Genomic DNA, 18,777 nt, shown 5'->3' on the forward strand with positions numbered 1-18,777 from the left:
TCTTGCTGCAACGTGTTTGAGATTGGCCTTTGATTTCCGGGCATCCTATTGGTCGCTGCAAACATTTTCGGAATCAAATTCTCGAGGTAACCAGGTGACGGCCCCGGAATTCAAACTTGTTGATATTGGCCATATAGTTATAGTATGAGATATAGATGGTGTTCGGGAGACGTGAACCAGAATAATAAGAAATGTGTTTGTTATTAATAGGCCAGAGACCTGACTTGCAACTCGAGGGTTGAAACACCCACTGGCCTGGCTGCGATCTCAGCGTTGCTGCGCGTGCAGGCAAAGTAGGACGAGGAACAAAATTCAAACGAGAAAGGGCTGGTGACAAACGAGATTATCCCGCCACCTCTGTGATGTCCAAATTTCAATACACAAATATTTGAGTGAATCACAAACTCGAACAAACCACGCTCATTTCAACCAAGTTTTCGTTCCTTGTCTTCTTGTTTATCACTCGGTACGTCTTGCATGATAATAGGATGCATAACGGTCAGGGTTGATGAACGAACAGAAAGAATAGTGACCTCACACTCCTTTACAGCAGCAACAGAACAATCATACATTTTCCTTGCGCACTCTCACAGTCACGCACACTCACATTCAGAAACATTCACATTCACTCAATCAACGGCCCGAAAGCTCAGAGCAGTACTACAAACCTCAACTTCAGACGACGACGACGCTTGGCTCCCGGGTCTCCGCCCCTGAACAGCAGCGAAGGATCGAAAAACGACCCGTCTGAGCACCGCGCACTCTTCCGAAGTGACAGTCACCATTCATCAAACTGTCAAGACTCTCAAAGTCGAACTTTCGTCTTCTGGGTAGATTCCGCCGAGGTTCACTGGTCCTCCTGAGGTCGATAAACAAGATTGGTGGCTGGTCTAATTCATCTAGCGACAACGCTTCATCGATCTACGGTAACGCCCCATCCTCTCCTCCACAACGACCTTTGTGCGACAACACTCTTTTGGGGGAGAAATCGAGACGACGACAGCGCGATAAAGGACACGACGCGATTCATTACAAACAATTGGCAGACGAAGAGCGGACAACGGCAGATCAATTCGTGCCTCTGTTTAGATGGAGTAAGGAGGTCGCGCTCGATGTTTTCGTGAAGGCCCGGTCGACTCCTGAGCTTTTCACCCTTCCCGAAATCAATATCGCTGCGCGCCCTGCGCTTCTGCGATGAAGCTTCCATCATGGCTGAGTACTTCAGCCTTCGACCTGCCGCCTTCAATTCGAGCTGGTGTTTTGTTGACATCTCTCGCACAAATCTCTCGTGCCATCACTTTCAACCCAGTTCCTAGTCCCGACCTCGATCTCTCGGCGCTGGGATCAGTTGGTCTTGCTGGTGATTTCAATGGAATCTCCCTATATCAATTCGCAGGCCAGAGTGAAGCTGGATTCAGTACGAATGGCAGTCAGTCCGTCTTATCAAGATTTCCAAATGGCGGTTTCGCGAATCTGGCAGCTGCAGACGCGGGAATTCAGGCAATGTGCACCTTTATTCTCTCATCGGGCTCAATGGCAGGTGTGGTAATTGGAGGCAATTTCACCAGTTTGGGCGGCATAGAATCGCCAGGGGCTGCTCTATTCAATCCCAATACCTCTGCCATCACACCTCTAACCGGACTTTCTGGACAAGTCTCGGCATTGCTCTGCGATGAAGCTTCAAACACAGTCTATGTTGGAGGCAGCTTCAAGGGCGCTAATTCGACTAACGCGATTGCCTGGGTTGGTACGGCTGGCTGGACAAATCTCCCATTCTTAGGCTTCAATGGACCCGTCACATCCATCACCAAAGCTTCAAATGGTCATATAATTTGGGGAGGTTCATTCACAGGACTGGGAAATGCTACTGGCCCGAGTCTTCCAGATCAACAGGTCATCAACATCTCTGGAGCAAATATTACAAGCGGTTCATCAAGCACAACCACTGGCTTCAGCGACCCCACTAATATCGTTTGCAAGACAAGCGGAACTGATGGAGCTGGCAATACCTGGCTGCTTGCTGACAACACCCCTGGCTTCTGGAAGGCAACATTCCAGTTTGGATTTCAGCCTACGAAGCTAAGATTGTGGAACACTCATCAGGATGGACGGGGAACACAGACCTGGCGATATACAGCCATGCCAATCAACGGTATCATGAACTTCACCTATATTGATCCGGTAACTGGCCAGAATGCTTCCTGCTCTTCAGAGTGTCCCTTGAGCAATAACAGCAGCGTTAAGTACCAGGACTTCCACTTCGTCAACGTTATCGGCATGAATGCTTTCCAGATTGACCTTTCGGCCTGGTATGGCAGTGGAGGAGGCTTAGATGGAATCGAACTATTTGAGAATGATATCTTCGCCTACGCGATCAACGACTTTGACGAGCCTGCTTGCGCCTCGATCTCGGACGCTTCGAACGCCACTACCACGGGACCGTGGGTGGTATCACCTTCTCATTCAAGCGTATCCGAGTACCTCACTGCTTCGCTGATCGGAGGCTCAACTGAGGCTTCAGTAGTTTTCCTGCCAGATATCAAGCAGTCTGGTAACTATTCCGTCAACATGTATACGCCAGGGTGCATTCAGGATAACTCGTGTTCGAATCGTGGCCAGGTCAACATTACAGGTCTTATGTCAACTGGTACGGACAGTACGGGGTTCACGACTTCGATTTTCCAAACCAACAACTTTGATAAGTACGATCAAATATATTTCGGCTATATCGAAGCAGGTAGCAGCTCCTTCCGACCTTCGGTAACTCTCTCGCCTTTAGCCGGTCAAAACCTGCAGAACCTCACCATTGTTGCTCAGCGTGTCGGCTTCACTCTCATCTCGTCTAGCGGTGGACTTAACAACATATTCGAGTATGATCCTACCCAAGCCACGATTAATACTGCCGACTTCTCCAACTCGACCTTCGACGTGGCTGGCATGAGTCTTCCAACAGGATCTGGTGTCAATGCGCTTCAGACATCTGGGACTACCACGTTCGTGGGTGGGAATTTCAGCGCTAACAATTTGGATAACATCTTCTCGGTAACGAGCACCGGTACCACCCCCCTTACTGGCAGTGGTCTCAATGGCGAGGTCATCACAATGTTCTTGAACGGCACTCTTCTTTACGTTGGCGGCAAGTTTTCCAATACCAGCACAGGCGGAAACACTGGCTTGAACAATGTAGCAGCGTACGATATATCGAAAAACACCTGGACTGCTCTTGGAGCCGGTGTGAATGACTTGGTGACGAGCATTGTGCCTCTATCGATGAATATCACCACCAACGTCCCTGAGACTGTCATTACCTTGACTGGAGACTTCACCGAGATTCTTGCAACAGGCAGTAATAGCTCAATCGCCGTCACTGGATTTGCTGTCTGGGTCCCATCCAAGAACAATTGGTTGCGGAACTTGAATACTGCAAGTATGGGAATTACAGGACAACTTACTGCTTCTGTTGATCTCCCCGGAGGCGGCAATATTTTCTCTGGATCTTTGTCTACTTCTGAGCTTAGTGCAAGTGGTGCAGTGGCACTTTCAGCAGGACTTAGCGCTTTACCCGTACACATCCAGCCTACTGAATCGCAATCCTCGAGCACCCTCACGAAAAGAGCCACTACCAGTCAAAATATCAGCGGCGTTGTCACTGGTCTATTTTACAGCAACGGTGGACGCAACGTCACTGTCCTTGGTGGCCAGTTTACTGCGACAGGCACGAATGGGTCAGCTGTTAATAACCTGCTTTTCATCAATGGGTCTGACTCTAACACGGTCACCGGTGTTGGTCCTTCCTTATCAAATGACTCTACAATCTTAGCTGTGGCTCTCGAAGGAGACACTCTATTTGCTGGAGGCTCTCTCACTGGAACAGTAAATGGCAATAGTATCACTGGCTTAATATCATTTGATCTCATCACTTCCTCCTTCGGAACCCAGCCTCCATCGCTGTCTGGTGGAAACGTCAACTCAATATCTACCAGGCCTAATACAAATGATGTCTACGTTGGTGGAAGCTTCACTGCAGCAGGTTCACTCAGTTGTCCTGCTGTATGTGTTTTTTCTACAGGGGTCGCGCAATGGAACCGGCCAAGTAATACATTGGAAGGTACTGCCAACGCCATGATCTGGACTAGCACAAGCGCATTACTAGTGGGCGGAACTCTCACAGTCAATGGTGTTGATACCTCTCTCGCTACCTACGATGCGAAATCACAGACATGGGCAGTCGCTGCAAATTCTACTGGCGTCCCAGGACCAGTCAGCGCAATCACGCCGGCGAGCAGCGACAATAGCCAGTTCTGGATCGCTGGCACTGCAACGAATGGCTCCGCATTCCTTATGAAATTTGATGGCACGAGTTTCCAATCCCCTGGGAGTAGTTTCGGAACTGGCAGTGAGATTCGAGGTCTCCAAGTCCTTTCGCTGACAAAGAGTCATGGATCCACGGCTCTCGTTTCCGCCAGTCAGACTTTAATGATCATGGGTGCTTTGAACATACCAGGATTTGGCAATGCCTCTTCTGTGCTGTTCAATGGCACCACCTTCCAACCTTTCGCTTTAACAACAAGCGCATCTAATACAGGTGGAAGCTTGTCTCAAATCTTTGTCCAGAATCAAAATTTCTTCTCCAACTCTGGTATGTTGTCTCTTTCTTCTATCATCGTTCTCAAGCTAATAAATATCAGGTGGCAAACTCGCCGTAGGCTTCATTGTATTGATCGGACTTGGTATCGCACTTGGCACCATCTTCCTCTCAGTTGTCTTTGGCATTGTGGCTGAGCGCATCCGGAAGAAGCGCGAAGGCTATATTCCAGCCCCCTCTGCGGCCTTTGACAGGAGCCAAGGCTTCGCCAGAGTCCCTCCTGAGCAATTATTTGGCTCGCTAGCAGGTGGTCGCAGCGCTGTTGAGAAGCAAAGCACGAGACTCTGATTTCAGTACTATGGCGGCGACTGGGTTGGTTTAGAGGCGTTTCTGGACGGACTGATTTGGGTGGTCTTCTACCTTTCTGTGAATCTTTTGCGGCATACCCTTGGCGTTTTCTACATACAGAGCCTAGTGCTCTTTGCTCTTTTTCTGGGGATACTTTGACGACCTTTACGACGAGCACCATGTGCCGAATCTACGGGTTCCCTTTTCGTTGTTTTTTCTGCTTCACATAACGGACGAGCCTAATGTTTACCGCTATTACTCCCGATGTTTTTACACCTCGATCTTCTCTTTGTAAGATACTCTTCTGCGGTCACGTCACAAGGCCTGCGAGGGTGGCATCTAGGCTACCGCTCATGTATGTTCGGCGGGGTGTAATGTAAAGTGGCTGGTGTTGAGTGGATAAGGAGGGGCAAACAAAAGGCATGAACTTCAAAATTCAACGATTTAAAATGAGACCGCTTCTGCACTCATTCTACGTGATATCTTAGTATCGTTATTTCTTGGTCTATGTTTGATGTCTCCTGCTGCCGGGCGAACTGCCTGCTCAGCATCGGCTGCAGATTGATTCCACCATTCGCAGTGTCTGAGCTGTAAGCTACCACCAACATTGTTGGTTTCTAAATGGATACAGCATTCTCAAAGCAAGTATGGGGCCACCTGGGTAGTCACTCTCAACTTGACAATCTTACTCAATTCAAACTCAATCAAGTTCGACCTATTCCTTCTCTCCTTCTTGCACAATAGCAATAGCCCATCCTACGGCTCCAAGAGCAGGTATCACTAACCACCAGTACCCAGCTACAACCTCATACCAATCCACTTTATAGACATTCGTCCAGCACACCATTCCCATCCCAATGCCCAAGACACCCACGGCCACTGTTCCCACGGTGGTCCATGAAGACGCAGCCAGGGATTTGACAACAAAACCAAGCAGACTAGGGTTCAAGAAGTAAATACCCGTAGAAAGAATACAGAGGAGGAAGAAAAGCAGGATGTGCGATTTCGCCTTATGGATTCTCGAGGCGTGAGCAGAGAGTCGGGGGAATAGGTCGGGTGGTGCACCGATATGGTTACTCGACAAGGCACGTTTGTTTGGTGGTCTGCGGGGTGTTGAGGACGCTTGTTTTGCCGGTGCGTCTATGGAGACCGAGGGACCTTTCTTCTGGCCATTTGATAATGGGTGAGTATCGGCATCTGGGACGGTGGAGTGGGAGCGGGTTGTGACCATATTTCTGGCCGTTTGCGGAAGTGTTGAGTTGAAGTTGGCAAATTCGGAGGGAATGGCGGGAGATGTCGTGTGATCAAAAAGGGTGGCTGGTGTGGGCTTCTGCTTGGATTTGTGACGTATGAAACAGCGCAAGGACTTGAAAGGGATGTGGAGTGGTTTCTTCCAAGATCTAGTTGTCGAGAGAGGAAAGTTGCACACGAAAGTAGTAGAATTGTTTACTTCCCAATTTTGAAGTTGAGATTTCAACTATCGTGACTTTTTAGCTTTTGAGCTAAAACGCTAGACGATTGGATGAGAAAATCAGACCAAGTGCCTGTTCCTGACTCTCTCACCTTTATACAAACTCGTACCACTCTTGAATACAAACATTTTTGTCGCAAAATATCTGTTTTTGCTGGACTAACAATCTCATGTGTTCAATGTCCAACCTATCACTCGAGTATTATCTGCCTCGGTTGATTTGCTTCCGAGAGCTCTCGCACATCATCACCACCGGAATGGTCAACGTCGGAACACACTTCAAATTGTAACACTTGTCCCAAGTATTACTCGAAATTCGCTCGCTCAACTCATATGGGTCCATCATAGTACAATAGACCCGTCTCCACGGGAACAGAACTTGCCGTCCGAGGTTGAGGTTGTTACATGTCCTTTTCTTCCCGGACCTACCTCCATGGTCGTGGAACTCCTTCTCCCGTCTTCTCGACTCGCAAAATGACAGATAACAAACCGGCGAATAGTACCTATCCTGAAGGCCCCAACAACCTCTTGCTCGGGATGTCATGAAGTCATCCAAACAACCCGTTTTCACCTGGGCGTTACTTCCCCACCGACCACTTGCTCACTCAGCAACATGCTTTACATTGTGCAACTGCGCGAGAGCCGTCTTCTCGCAATTGCATCCAGAGATTGTGCTACCCTCACGTTGTTGGCTGCCCTTTCTTGCGCTAAGTGGCCCGTAGATGCACAACAGGGTGATAGCGCACACGATCAGCATCTGCACCAGCGCATCTCCCGTCTTTGCACTACAGTGCCGCCTGCGAGTCCCGAGGCCGAAAAGTCTGGGGGAGACATTTTTGTGCTACGAGCTTGGTCGTTGACTTGCATTGGTGTTGGTTGGTCGACCGTCACTTCTCACTTATCGTCACATCGCTCTGGCTTGTTGATGTCTTAGAAGCAATACCGATAGTAGTGCTACTAGAATTTATATTTCTTTTTCTTCTGATAGCTCCTTTTGAATGTATAGCCCTATCTCGATAAGGTTCTGGCTGCAGGAGGGCTTGTGGGCCGTGAGCCGTTTGTTATTGTCTGGCGGCTTGTTTAGCTGCAGCTTCGTGATTCAGATTATGAATTGAGTGAGCGCCTTTCTTGATGCTGGGCTTCGGAGGTGGAGAGACATCTGACCGTTTCTTATTGGCATTCTTGATTGCTGCTGTTTTGGTTATTCTGAGCATTCCAAAGGTAAGACATCTAAAACAAGTCTTTGGAATGAGGAAGTGCTGAGATATTCTTGTCTGCATCAGATCCCAGTCAAGATGCGGGTGTGCAGATATCAAATCTCCGGATCATCTCAAGCCGAACACCCCTTGCTTACTCAAAGCTGCCTTGCAATATACATCATCTCTGCCTTAAACTCAAGGGTAGCAAGACATCCCGCACCCTTGATGCACAACAAGGATGCACAGAGATGACGGGGATATGAGATGCGGCTAAGAACGCCACTTCATCATCGGTCTCACTTCACCCCTGACCTCTCCCTTCCCTTCTCTTGCGCCGAAGAAGATTGGAGTAGAGAAAGGACAAGGTGCGACGTGACGGACAACGTACAATTTAGGAAGTCAGTTTTCATTCCGTCGTCATGGGGAGGGGAATAGCATCATCCACATGTCATCGGGCATAGGCTCATGTTTTGGAGTGGAGTGGTTGGTGAGTTGAGTCTTGCTTGGACTGGTTGAGTTTGTACTTAAGATTCTCAGGGTCCTCGGTATCTCCACTCGATTGATGATAGATAGATGATGAAATGCGTACTTATTGTTATCTCAACATCTAATTGGTGAAGCCATCACAGAGATTAGATAGATAGATACAAAGTTACTTTGCGCGCGCGCCAGGATAAGATTGCGCCTTGCTCGCCCGTATCAGACACAGCATCATAGTTGACCTCACGCCAACATGAATGGTTTGCCTCTCTCATCATCATGCTTCTTGTGACGATGGAAGCATCACCTTCCTTCGCTCGAACCCCAGAATAGAAGCCCGCAACGAAGCAAGGCGAACGAATTGATTTTCTGATGAAGCACCATTGATATCATACCCCCCTCACGAAACCACAGACAGTTTGTTGTTGGCGGTCTCCGTTTGGTCCCTTCTCATCGCCTTACCCGTGCTTCCAAACCAACCATCCTCACCTTCCAAACCACAACATGGATCCCAACCTTCCAAACTCAGCCTTGGGGTGTGCTGTGCTTCGCAGCCAGCGGTACAGCACAGTACAGTACCATAGACCCTGAATTTCCATCCCTACCAATCAGCCCGCCCATCCCATTCAGGACCCCAGCCTCACTCAAAACACACCGAACCCAAAACTCGGTGCCAGTTAGTATTGTCGTCGAGTGGCGAAAATCATCATCCTCTCCCCTTTTTTTTGCTCCTATGTCATGAGTTTTGATAAAGAGAAATGACGGAGACACAGCCACACACAATATAGCCCTCTCCCTGCTCGTTTCATGTTGTCTTACCCACCCAGTCAAAACTCCACACTGGGTCCGTACTGTACAGAAGGAAAACGGGTATACCCTCTCTTTTCAGATAAGCCTTATTCCGGGCGGGCGTGGCGGTCCCTCCCCTCCCCTGTTCGACATCACGGGACCAGGGTGGTGATCAACAGCACACATGGTCGGCGATGTGAGCGCTGTTTGGGCGGTGATCGTCGGTGGGTGGTGCATGGTGGGGTTAACTTTGATGGGACTTTTGGGAATCGAGGGGATGGGTAATTTTATGGATGGGAGAGGCGGGTTGGGTGAATTTGGGTAGAAGTGAAGGGAAAGGAAAGCAAATTGGATAGGTTGGAATTGCGATGCGTGAGAGGGTTCGTCATGCGATGAGAGAATTTTTGAGTGAGGGTTGCAGGAGAGCGGTGTGAGAGGAGCCGCCATTGGCGCCGGGCTTCGAAAGGAGGGGAGGTAGGGAAAGAAAGGAGAAGGGGCAATCAAGCTCTGTTAGGCACAGAAGAATTGAAGACATTCAGACAATCACGTAGCAGCCCAAGAGCCAAGATCTAAGTTTTTATGTTCTAATATCATTATTCTAGTCGTAGCGACTGTTGCTTATAGCTATGTATCCGTATTGATTCCGAGCCAACCGTGGGGGTATATGTAAACGAGGGTGAAGAAAAAACAAGCAAAGTCCGCGCAACCCTTCCATCCATCAACTCTGATCCTAATCGTACAATTCCCATTCCCGAAGACCCAGGCCCTTTCATCTGCAGCCCAAGAGCGCGGTACGGGAGATCTTCCCTTCCTGCAACGCCATAAAAGCAAGACAGCATCTCGATTCATAGATCTAAGCTGTGCAAAAACAACAATTCCCCTTTTCCCCAATAGATTATCCAGCTGTGGTGTAGTCTGGACTCTTTTTGTTGAATGAAAGTATTAGAAGAGAATAATTGTCTAGTAACGCGCGTACAGTCCACAGCAAAAAAGCAATAGCAAGGCGTAAACAGACAGGTTTCCTCCGCACACTGGGATATCAACACGCTGAAGGGATATCGCAAACAGAGTAACAACATAAACACACAAAGGTCGTCAAGAGGTACAGCGCGTAATTTCCGACTTTTTTTTAGGCCGCGCAAGCGAAGACGTATATCAACATTTTCGAGATGAAGGGATCGTAAACGTAGCGGAGTGGAAACAAAAGCCACTTTTATTCGTCCGATTGGTGATCTTCAGATCCCGCCTCTGAACGCGCTTCGCCCTTGTGCACTTTTCGGTGTCGGCGCAAGTTGGAGACTACTGAGAAGTGTCTTCCGCAACCTTCCACTTCGCAAGAGAATGCTATGCTAGTTTAGTGAAAACTCTCGTCAAATTGGGGTCAAAAACTTACGCTTCTCGCCAGTGTGACTATACATATGTGTTTGCAGAGAGCTTGGGCGCGTAAATCGCTTGTCGCAGACTTTGCACTTGTGCTTCTTCTGTGTGCTTGAAGAGACTTTGGAGCTGAATTGACCCATCATCGATTGTGGCGCTGGAGGAATGCCTCCATTGAGGAGACCTGAGGGTCTGGGTAGTGTTCGCGACGAGACGGATTCAATGTCAGAGCCAGCGTTCGAGTAGTCGCTCACTGATGAATCGACTGAGCCACCGAAATATGAGGGATATGTCCCTGATGAGGAGATCGAGGAGCTGGTCGAGTGGGCAGTGGGGAATCCATATGAATCACCTGACCCCCTTCCTACACGTCCTTGTCCGCCATAAATGTTGCGTGGTGTCGTATTCTGGCTCATAGCAATCATGCCTCTGCTGGCATCAATTGCGTCGCCGAAGCTTCGTGTTGACTCCTGTTGAAGTCCTCTGTCATTGAAGTCAATAAGTGAATTCTGGCGTTGAAGGCGTTGCGCGTCCTCCGACATATCGAGGAATGAGCTAGAGGGTACTGACGGTTGTGACAGTCGTCTTGAATTATCCTGTTGTGGGATGGCATAGGTCGACCGCACGGGGGCGGGGGCATAACCCATATGTTCATACGGCGTCGACGTAGGCGCGTAGTTGTGAACCGGCGAGGGAGCACTCGAGTAGGCGTTCTCATTCCCATATCCAGTAGACACAGAACGGGTTGGACTCAACAAATCTTGGGGCATGGTGAGTAAATCCTGAGAGCCATATACATCCGCCAAGAGAGGGCTACCTGCTGATGCCGCGGACATTGGTACGCTGGCATAAGATCCCATGGAGACATTGCTGTTCACACGGGGTTGCTGCTGCTGCTGCTGCTTTGCAATGTGCTCCAGCCCCAGATTGGGGTTGATGTTGTGCGAGGAGGCATAGAGGCTGTGGTTCTGGGCGGGCGCGGACGACGCAGACCATGGATTGGTGAATTGAGGGGGATTGGAATAAGACATGTGGTCGAAGTTCATGCCGCCGAAGCGTTGTTGATTGTCGATGGCCATAGTCATCTTAAAGACGATCAAGTTGTCAAACGTGACAGGAGCAGAAAGATTCTCTTGCTGACAAGGAGGAAGAATAGTCGTTTCAAAGAGACGTGGATCAGATGCAAGATCCCGTAGTAAAGATTCGTGGTCGTGTCACTTTGTTCCGGCCGAGGCGAGAGTCGCAAGAGATGGAGAGACGATCAGTTTCGTCCTGACGGGTGGGATCAGCGTCCTTATGTGCTTGTCGGTGCAACAGATGTACGAAGACAGATCCAAGCAGATGGTTGGCCGTCTAGGAAAGGGATACCGTCCTCTGGGCACTGGACAGCTACGATTCGTCTGATAGACAAGGCGGAGCGTAGCGTAGGAGCTGACTTTCTTTCGTCAGTCTGCAATGCCTGGGGTGGTGGTTGAACAGTGGGGCCGTGGGCGACTTGAGATATCTTCAGGAAAGATCGACGATTGTGAAGTTCTCCTGATTCCCCTCGATGCTGCTGCGGTCTTACTCGTGCAATGCGGAGATGCTAGTTTGAAGGTTGGCGGCGTGGGAGGAGATTAAGCTCATCAGACAGGTTCCACTTCGAGAGTAGTCGAGGAGGGTTTGAAGCTGTCAAGTCCTTCGGCAGTCTGGTGATCGGCTGGTATATGAATACCAAAGCGTGGTGGTCGGTCGATGATGTATTGGGCCGACGGGGGGGGGGGGCAGCTGGACGAACTTGGATGAAGCAGGTGAAGATCGGAGGCCACGAGTGTTTGAGACCTTCTGCGACGGGAGATCGTAGTCTTCTTTAGTTGTAGTGGTGATTGTCTGAAGAAGATTGGGTGTGGGAAGAATGGAGACCGTGGTCGAGGGATTGGGAATGTATATGGACGATCACAAGGCGGGGGGGCAAAGGGCCTTTACATAAGAATTCCATAGGTGTATGAGGTGCGAGGTGAGGTATGAGGTGGGTATGATGGAAGATGGAGATGTGAAGGGCAGAACAGGGTACAGGAGGAGGAGAAGGGTATGGAAATGGTACGGGTTCAAGGATGAGGGATGAGGTCGATGTTCGGTTGGCTGTGATGGCGGTGGTGGTTTAAGGTGGAGAAGATATGGCGGGTGCGCAGTGGTGGTGGTGGTGGTGGGTGTGGATACGGGAGCATGGGTATGCTTTTCTCTGGGCTTGGGCTTGCTGGTGCTGGTGCTGGTGCTGGTGCTGGTGCTGGTCCTAGTGCTGGCCTTAGTGCTTTTGGGGCTATCTATCTATGATGAGGAAAGTGCAGGGATGCAGAGTTCCTCAGCCAAAAAATCCCGAGCAGGACAGTCTAAACCGGGAGAGGGGAGCACGGTACTTTTTGGCATCGGCCAAGACAACAGAGAACCAAGATCTCAGTTGCCGCCGGACCTGTCCGCGTAGTCGTAGTCGTCGCTGTTGCTGTTGCTGTTGCACAGGCAAACAACTGTACGGTACAATTCCAGTTTATGTTGGGACAACCGAGGGCCGTCAACAAGAAGAGGATACCGTATGAGCAGAGTACAGTACCGACAGGACAGGGCGTGCGAGGAGAATAGTACGAGCATCTACTAACCTCCTCGTGGACTAGCAGTCATCCATGGGTCGTGGATAAAAGAGTAATTAATAGTTAATACGTAGCAGCAGTGTAGAATTAGTCTGTAGCAGATATGAAGAGGGACGGAAGCAGCATTTCGACAGACCAAAACAAACAAGTTCGAAAAATGTTGCCTCCCTGCCCCGGTTTTCCATCGGATTGCAGTGAGGCGTATGACTTGCGGACCCTGGAAAGTTGGGGACTCGAACGGTACGCGGTAGGCGTTGGCAGGAACATTAGCACTGTGTCTGACTCCGGTAGTCTCAAGCCAGTGAAAAGGGTGAATAGGGATAACATTCGGGTACAGATTAGGTACAGACATTAGTGTCGCATCTCCACAACGGGTGTTCAAGTTCCCTGAGAGACAGCTCCAGCGTAGTGCGCCGCCGCGTGAGACACCGTGACAGACACTAGGACGAATGAGCACACGCGGATGGGAATAAGGACGGGCTTCCCATAGGAGTGTGTGTAGCGATACAAGGGGGCGTGGCCGTAGCGAATTGGGGTCCCTACTCAAGAGGGCATAGCTCCACGAGGGAATGCTGAATAGTGACGGAGAGCACTGCGGTGCTGAAACGAATCAACGTATTTACAAGAATTATACTGTTCATACAAACACAAGAACCCTGGGATGGGGAAGCCTTATGCGTGTGCTTCTTCTTGGTCCTCCTGCTTCCTGGTCACGTCTGCACGCACCACACTCTTTCAACATCCATCCATATGAACAGCACGTACTTGGCGATGCGTCTCACCATCCCGACTGGCTGGAGAAGCATGCCTCCCGCCTGCTTTGGGATCCCAGATATGGATGTGCACGACAATTGCGGTAATGGGATTCAGCCATGGCGTAGGTGGACACCAACTGCCACGGCCCAATTGGGCTGGAAAAAGCTACGCTTCTCTTTCCGTCCATACAGACAGGCCGTTTTGTATGAAGGATGGGAGAAGGAGAGCGAGGGATGGGAATGATGATGATGATGATGATGATGACGGCCGCCAGAACCAGGGACGGCCAAGTCAGCAAACGAAACAAGCCAGTTCAACCAAGCCTATTTGACATATAGTAGCAGGCAAGATACAATCGCATTCTCCCCTCACTATCCTTCTAGCAAGTCGGAGGGCAGAGTACTGGACATAGTGGAGTACGGATCTGAACGCACTTCAGCGTTGCACGCCATCGCCATCGCCATCGCCTTCGCAAAGTCAAAGTCATCGATTGTGTCGGTGGTGCAGCCAGTCACTGGGCATGCTCGTAATCCACTGATTCAGTGGCTGGGCTGTCCTCACCACCACTGGCCGCCCATGGTGTAATGCGATGCAGGGCTACGCTGGCCCTGAAGTCTCTTGACTGGAGTACTCGAGTAACTTACAGCGTCTTGACTTCAGATGGACCCCGAAATGACGCTGAGGCAGGGTTGTGCCAGACACCACCAGAGCAGGGGCCGACGTGAGGCGTGCAGCAGTGTCCTTTTGGCTCTGCTTGGTGGCGTCAGGGAACAGGCCAAGCCCTGCAAACAGATGCGGTATCAGCGCCACCATTTTCTCTTTCCCTTCCCATCCCCGTCGATGGCGAACAATAATAGATCCCGATATCGACAATCTGAATGGCTTCTGCTATGGAAAACACCGCAATGCGCCATCTTATCTAGCTATGTACTTGACCTCGGAGCATGTGCAAGTAAGCTTTTGACGGTCCCCCTAGTAGTCGATACGAGAGTCTGATGATCGTTGTAAGACTTGCAGAGTCATGTTGTGTCTCTTGGTCGTTCTCGGTACTCGAATCGAGCATTCGATGACCAATTTACACCTAGACAAGCAAATACAGATAGTCCTCCCTTGGTTCTTTTTGACAGAAACCTCCCAGCCGCTGAGGCTTAAGCCACAAGATCCACACTTTGTTTTCTCGGCTTGGCGCAATCGTTGTCTGTGCAATCAAGTCGACTGTCTCTGAGACTACGCCCAAATCATATGCTCGGAGGGTCTTTTGTCTCTGCTACGAGTACCCCTCAAACTTAACGTAAGCCTCTCCCTTTCGTAGGCTGCAAGTGGCTTTTCTCTAGTCCCTTCGCCTACTCGTTGCGAGCAGGAATCAGAGGAAAAAGCCAGTTGTGAAGTGTAAGCCGTTTCTACGCACAGCCTGAACCGGCCTCGGCAGATGTGCGTGTGGGGAAGCGGACGTACTGTAGGTTGAACCTCACATCGACGACCTTTCAGGAAGTGCAAGGCGAGCAAATGGTTGCTCTCCCGCCTTCAAGTTGCAAGCATGGTTGGTTAGGGCTGGGACGACCTAGCTAAGGATATCTCTCACTCCGGCATTTTTGCGATGATCTGACGACCTGGTAATATCAGTAGGGCGAGGCGAGTGCATTCCTCGTCCCTGTGAGTGATGCAGGAATTTCAAGAAGTCAACAAAAGAAACAAGGTGAAGAGGGCCGATTGCTTTGCTACACGAGCACGCCTTACTCGCTAGACGGAACCGGATGAGATTCTCCTTGACTCCCAATCTTCTTTTGTGTAATTGCTTTTGGCTCGTAAAGTTTAAATCATTCATCTGATAAGTCTGTGCGTCTCACAAATCCACCGAGATGTCGAAATTGATAGACGCCAAATTCCGTCAAGCGAGTATAATTTATCCACGTTAGTAGCCATGCTGTTTCCGGACAATACATCCGGGTGCAAAGTCGTGATGTTGAGAAAGAGTTATGTCACGTTGCTCAAGGCCATTACTCACTCTCGTTCTCCTCTATCAAGCAGTCAATTTGGGCGTCCAGACGGAAGCTTGGAGCCGTAGTCTGCACTTTAAATGGTGGCGTCGACGCTTGCAACGACAAGTGTGCGGGCCAACATGCATCCGTCGATGGCGAACTGTGTGCTAAGCTCCATTCCCCGATGCTGGTTCGATTTGGAGCTGCTCTCCCGTGTCCCCATGAAGTCAGATCCAAGATACCTCCAAGTTCGGTGCAAGCAGGGCCGAGGACTGTCCCGAGGTGGAGGAGAAGACCGGAGAGGAGAACGACAAACAAACACGACCAGCCGAATCGAGTCATCCGAAAAAGATCACAGGCAACAAGATCAATCTGGCTCTCGCTTTCGCAAGCATCCCCTGCGGCTTCGTGGTTCCTGCTGCTGGGAGTTCGTCAGCTCTCGATAACGGTGACGTCCAGGGTCTTTCTACTCCACACAATTTCCTTTTGACATCGCGGTGGTGAAAATAAGGTAGGGCTTTTTGCGGTTGGTGGCGTACGCTTCTGCTGCAGTGAGCTCCCTAGCTACATACTCCTATCTGACGTGGAGTGGATTGGAGGAGAGGAGAGGTTGCGGTTGCAGTGTTGCAGTGTTGTTGTTGCACCCGTTTCTGACAAAGGGCCGAGGAAGGCGGCTGACGCGCTCCACTCTGGACTCTGGACAGACGGAGCCAATCACGACTGTCTCCCGCTTTTGAGGCGTGTGAGGCTTGACACCGTCTCCCAGTCTCCCACCGGGATCTCTGCAGATCCGGACGGCAATCGAGGACGAGACGAAAAGAAAAAAAGTCAAACTCAAAATTGCCTTTTCGAACTCCCAGATCGTGGCGTGCAGGCAGGACGCGGTGGACACTGTCGTCTGCATCTCCAATGCCGAGAGGCGACTGGCTGTTGACACGGGCGGGCGGAGTCCTTTCTCCGGCCAGAGGATACATGCTAAAGATGTCAACGTATTGGAGGGAGAACAGCGCACTATCGAATTGAACAAGTCACGGACGGATACTGTACTGCTCGAGCAGCTCCAGGCTGGGATGCGCTGGGAAATGCAGCAAGGCCGCACACGCATCTCGAATTGCTGGCCAGTGACCGGTGGTTCCTGAAAAGAGGCGGGCAGCCTCCATCTTCTGGCCGCATGGGATTGGTCAGGAGAAAGGACGAGGACGGCAGAGTGACGTCGGAATTCAATGCGGGTGCCAGCATCCCTGGTTGAAACACCGCGATGCTGGTCCGAACTGAGTTAGTGACTGAGAGCAGACCCTTGACCCTTGCAGGCTGAGAGGGTGTGCGTGCGTACTGTACTGTATACCCTTGAACGTCAATTGATGAGAACCTCCACTCCACTCGCCGCAGAATGTCCAATGTCCTGTGTCCTGGGTAAAATGTCTAAGTAGGTAATCAGATGAGGAGTACGCAATTTAGTAGGTCCTCCTCTCTGGACGGAGAATAGGCTTGTCTTGCGCGCATCCAATCCTGTAAAGTTTTTCATGCTGGGGAACACTCCCCTCTCACGGCCCACCTATCAATCGCTCCATCAGACGCCCAGCACAGCTAGCTAGCAGCAGCCTTGCGCCGCGGAGACAGCACGGATGGAGCCATCCATATTTGACTCCAAACCAAAACTCATCATCCATCGTCATCCAGCACACCAGAACCAGAGATTCAGTGAGGATGCCCACAATTGTACGGGAGAGGGGCGGGACACATGCGTGCGCGTCCATGTCGGCGGGCCTCCCCAAGTCTACTCACTCCATGCTCATGGGACCCTCAGTGTTGAAACAAGGCTAAAGTTAGCACCGACGATGGAACCAAAAAAACGGTTCCAACGGTGCCGATGGCCATCAATAAATGGATCCCGATTCACGATGGAGCACCGTCTGTCTTAGCACCAGATCGCAGCGTTGACTCGAGCAGCAGCAGCAGCAGCAGAGAGATAAAGTTTTGACTTTGAGCCCACATCGGGTGGGCTTGGTTTGGTGCCACCTGACGGGTTGGAGTTCGCATCCGCAACGCCCTGGCTGCAACTTCCGCAGTTGGCGTCACACTTCTCAGCGTCCTGGCTCGCTGGGGGCTATCAAAAGGAGAATTGACGAGCTGTAGTTCGCCCGAGGTCTTCGACGACGAACTCTGGAAAGAGGAGTTCCCGGGAAAAGCCACCGAGAGCACGAGCAAGCCATCGAAAAAAAAGTGAAGCCACTGAAGAAAGGTCTCCCAACGTCCCAAGACCCTGATGAGCCTTGCATGCATGAGGGAGGTATCAAGCAACAGACAGCTATGGCACAGCACAGCACAGCAGGAGCAGGAGCAAAAAGAAGTAGCCGGCCGTGCAGATACGGCGTCCTGGGGATTGACTTGATTCGTTGTTTCTAGGACGAGCAGATTCTGACTGCGGCGATAGCTGAACTGAAGTTAGTTAGACACTTGAGATATCCCCGAATCACCTTACAGGTCAGGTGCGCTGCAGTTGGACGTTCGTATATACGTACATACGTACAAACGTACACGTCGAATAGTAACCAAATTCAAATCGGTTCTTCGGCACATAGAAGCATATTCCCCGTCAATAACGTTCTTCAAGCCTCAATGCAGTCTCACTGCAGTCCATGATAATTTCACACCCTCCCGCTGCACCCCTCAAAATAGTACGGGTTGATAAAATTGCAATTAATGCATAACCTCCAACGTCCAGATAGGAGAATTCGCAAAAGCCCATCTTCGCAGCGCAAAGACTTTTTCCGCAACCAAGCCGCTGCCCTGTCAAGAAGAAAAAAAGAGAGTTGGACGGCGGCGGCGTCGTCGTCGTCCACTTGCCATCCCTGACCTGGCCGCTCTCCCAGAGTTCCATCCTCTCTGCTGCTGCTTCATGCTGCTCATCTCCCAGCAACCTGGTCAAAACCAAATCGTGATCATGATGATCACCCTTTCTTACCCAGTCCGTACCTGTCAATCTCGAAAAGCCCCATCGTGCAGCCCCCAAACCGGTCCATGCCATGAATGATGAAGTCTGCTCCACCGCGATTTGGAAATTTTGCTTGTCCTGGTCGAGTCTGAGCACTCGAGAGAGCAGAGAATGGAGAGAGACTAGCAGGCCGTCTCCCATCAATGCCGAGGGCACGGTGAGAGAAAGATCAAA

At 50.5% G+C, this 18,777-nt stretch overlaps 8 protein-coding genes across 8 annotated transcripts; 2 read left to right on the forward strand and 6 right to left on the reverse strand.

Annotated features, from left to right (window-relative positions):
• Positions 1-1,194: 1,194 nt before the first annotated feature.
• On the forward strand, positions 1,195-4,933 carry LY89DRAFT_727108 (uncharacterized protein; the record flags this gene model as incomplete). The annotated part of the gene is made up of 2 exons (XM_018219120.1): positions 1,195-4,639; positions 4,689-4,933. 2 exons carry the CDS (start codon positions 1,195-1,197, stop codon positions 4,931-4,933), a joined length of 3,690 nt encoding a protein of 1,229 aa, XP_018078419.1.
• Positions 4,934-5,291: 358 nt separating this feature from the next.
• Positions 5,292-6,385, reverse strand: LY89DRAFT_11190 (uncharacterized protein). Its single transcript, XM_018205081.1, has one exon. It carries the CDS (start codon positions 6,162-6,164, stop codon positions 5,649-5,651), a length of 516 nt encoding a protein of 171 aa, XP_018078420.1. The 5' UTR covers positions 6,165-6,385; the 3' UTR covers positions 5,292-5,648.
• Positions 6,386-6,533: 148 nt separating this feature from the next.
• Positions 6,534-7,663, forward strand: LY89DRAFT_679317 (uncharacterized protein). The gene has a single exon (XM_018213845.1). The coding sequence runs from the start codon at positions 7,018-7,020 to the stop codon at positions 7,336-7,338; it is 321 nt and encodes a 106-aa protein (XP_018078421.1). The 5' UTR covers positions 6,534-7,017; the 3' UTR covers positions 7,339-7,663.
• A 2,422-nt stretch (positions 7,664-10,085) lies between these two features.
• Positions 10,086-11,334, reverse strand: LY89DRAFT_572616 (uncharacterized protein; the record flags this gene model as incomplete). The annotated part of the gene is made up of 2 exons (XM_018208649.1): positions 10,086-10,216; positions 10,266-11,334. The coding sequence occupies 2 exons, from the start codon at positions 11,332-11,334 to the stop codon at positions 10,086-10,088; spliced, it is 1,200 nt and encodes a 399-aa protein (XP_018078422.1).
• Positions 11,335-13,545: 2,211 nt separating this feature from the next.
• On the reverse strand, positions 13,546-14,442 carry LY89DRAFT_662839 (uncharacterized protein; the record flags this gene model as incomplete). The annotated part of the gene is made up of 5 exons (XM_018212671.1): positions 13,546-13,605; positions 13,639-13,784; positions 13,823-13,952; positions 14,064-14,143; positions 14,274-14,442. 5 exons carry the CDS (start codon positions 14,440-14,442, stop codon positions 13,546-13,548), a joined length of 585 nt encoding a protein of 194 aa, XP_018078423.1.
• Positions 14,443-15,626: 1,184 nt separating this feature from the next.
• Positions 15,627-16,101, reverse strand: LY89DRAFT_727111 (uncharacterized protein; the record flags this gene model as incomplete). The annotated part of the gene is made up of 2 exons (XM_018219121.1): positions 15,627-16,029; positions 16,079-16,101. 2 exons carry the CDS (start codon positions 16,099-16,101, stop codon positions 15,627-15,629), a joined length of 426 nt encoding a protein of 141 aa, XP_018078424.1.
• Positions 16,102-16,159: 58 nt separating this feature from the next.
• Positions 16,160-16,919, reverse strand: LY89DRAFT_679319 (uncharacterized protein). The gene has a single exon (XM_018213846.1). The coding sequence runs from the start codon at positions 16,711-16,713 to the stop codon at positions 16,183-16,185; it is 531 nt and encodes a 176-aa protein (XP_018078425.1). The 5' UTR covers positions 16,714-16,919; the 3' UTR covers positions 16,160-16,182.
• Positions 16,920-17,318: 399 nt separating this feature from the next.
• On the reverse strand, positions 17,319-18,411 carry LY89DRAFT_11289 (uncharacterized protein). Its single transcript, XM_018205087.1, has 2 exons — positions 18,091-18,411; positions 17,319-18,042 (listed from the first exon to the last, which is right to left on the reverse strand). The coding sequence occupies exons 1-2, from the start codon at positions 18,186-18,188 to the stop codon at positions 17,505-17,507; spliced, it is 636 nt and encodes a 211-aa protein (XP_018078426.1). The 5' UTR covers positions 18,189-18,411; the 3' UTR covers positions 17,319-17,504.
• Positions 18,412-18,777: the final 366 nt, after the last annotated feature.

Source organism: Mollisia scopiformis (genome assembly GCF_001500285.1).
Source record: "Mollisia scopiformis unplaced genomic scaffold LY89scaffold_1, whole genome shotgun sequence".
NCBI classification, from domain to species: Eukaryota; Fungi; Ascomycota; class Leotiomycetes; order Helotiales; family Mollisiaceae; genus Mollisia; species Mollisia scopiformis.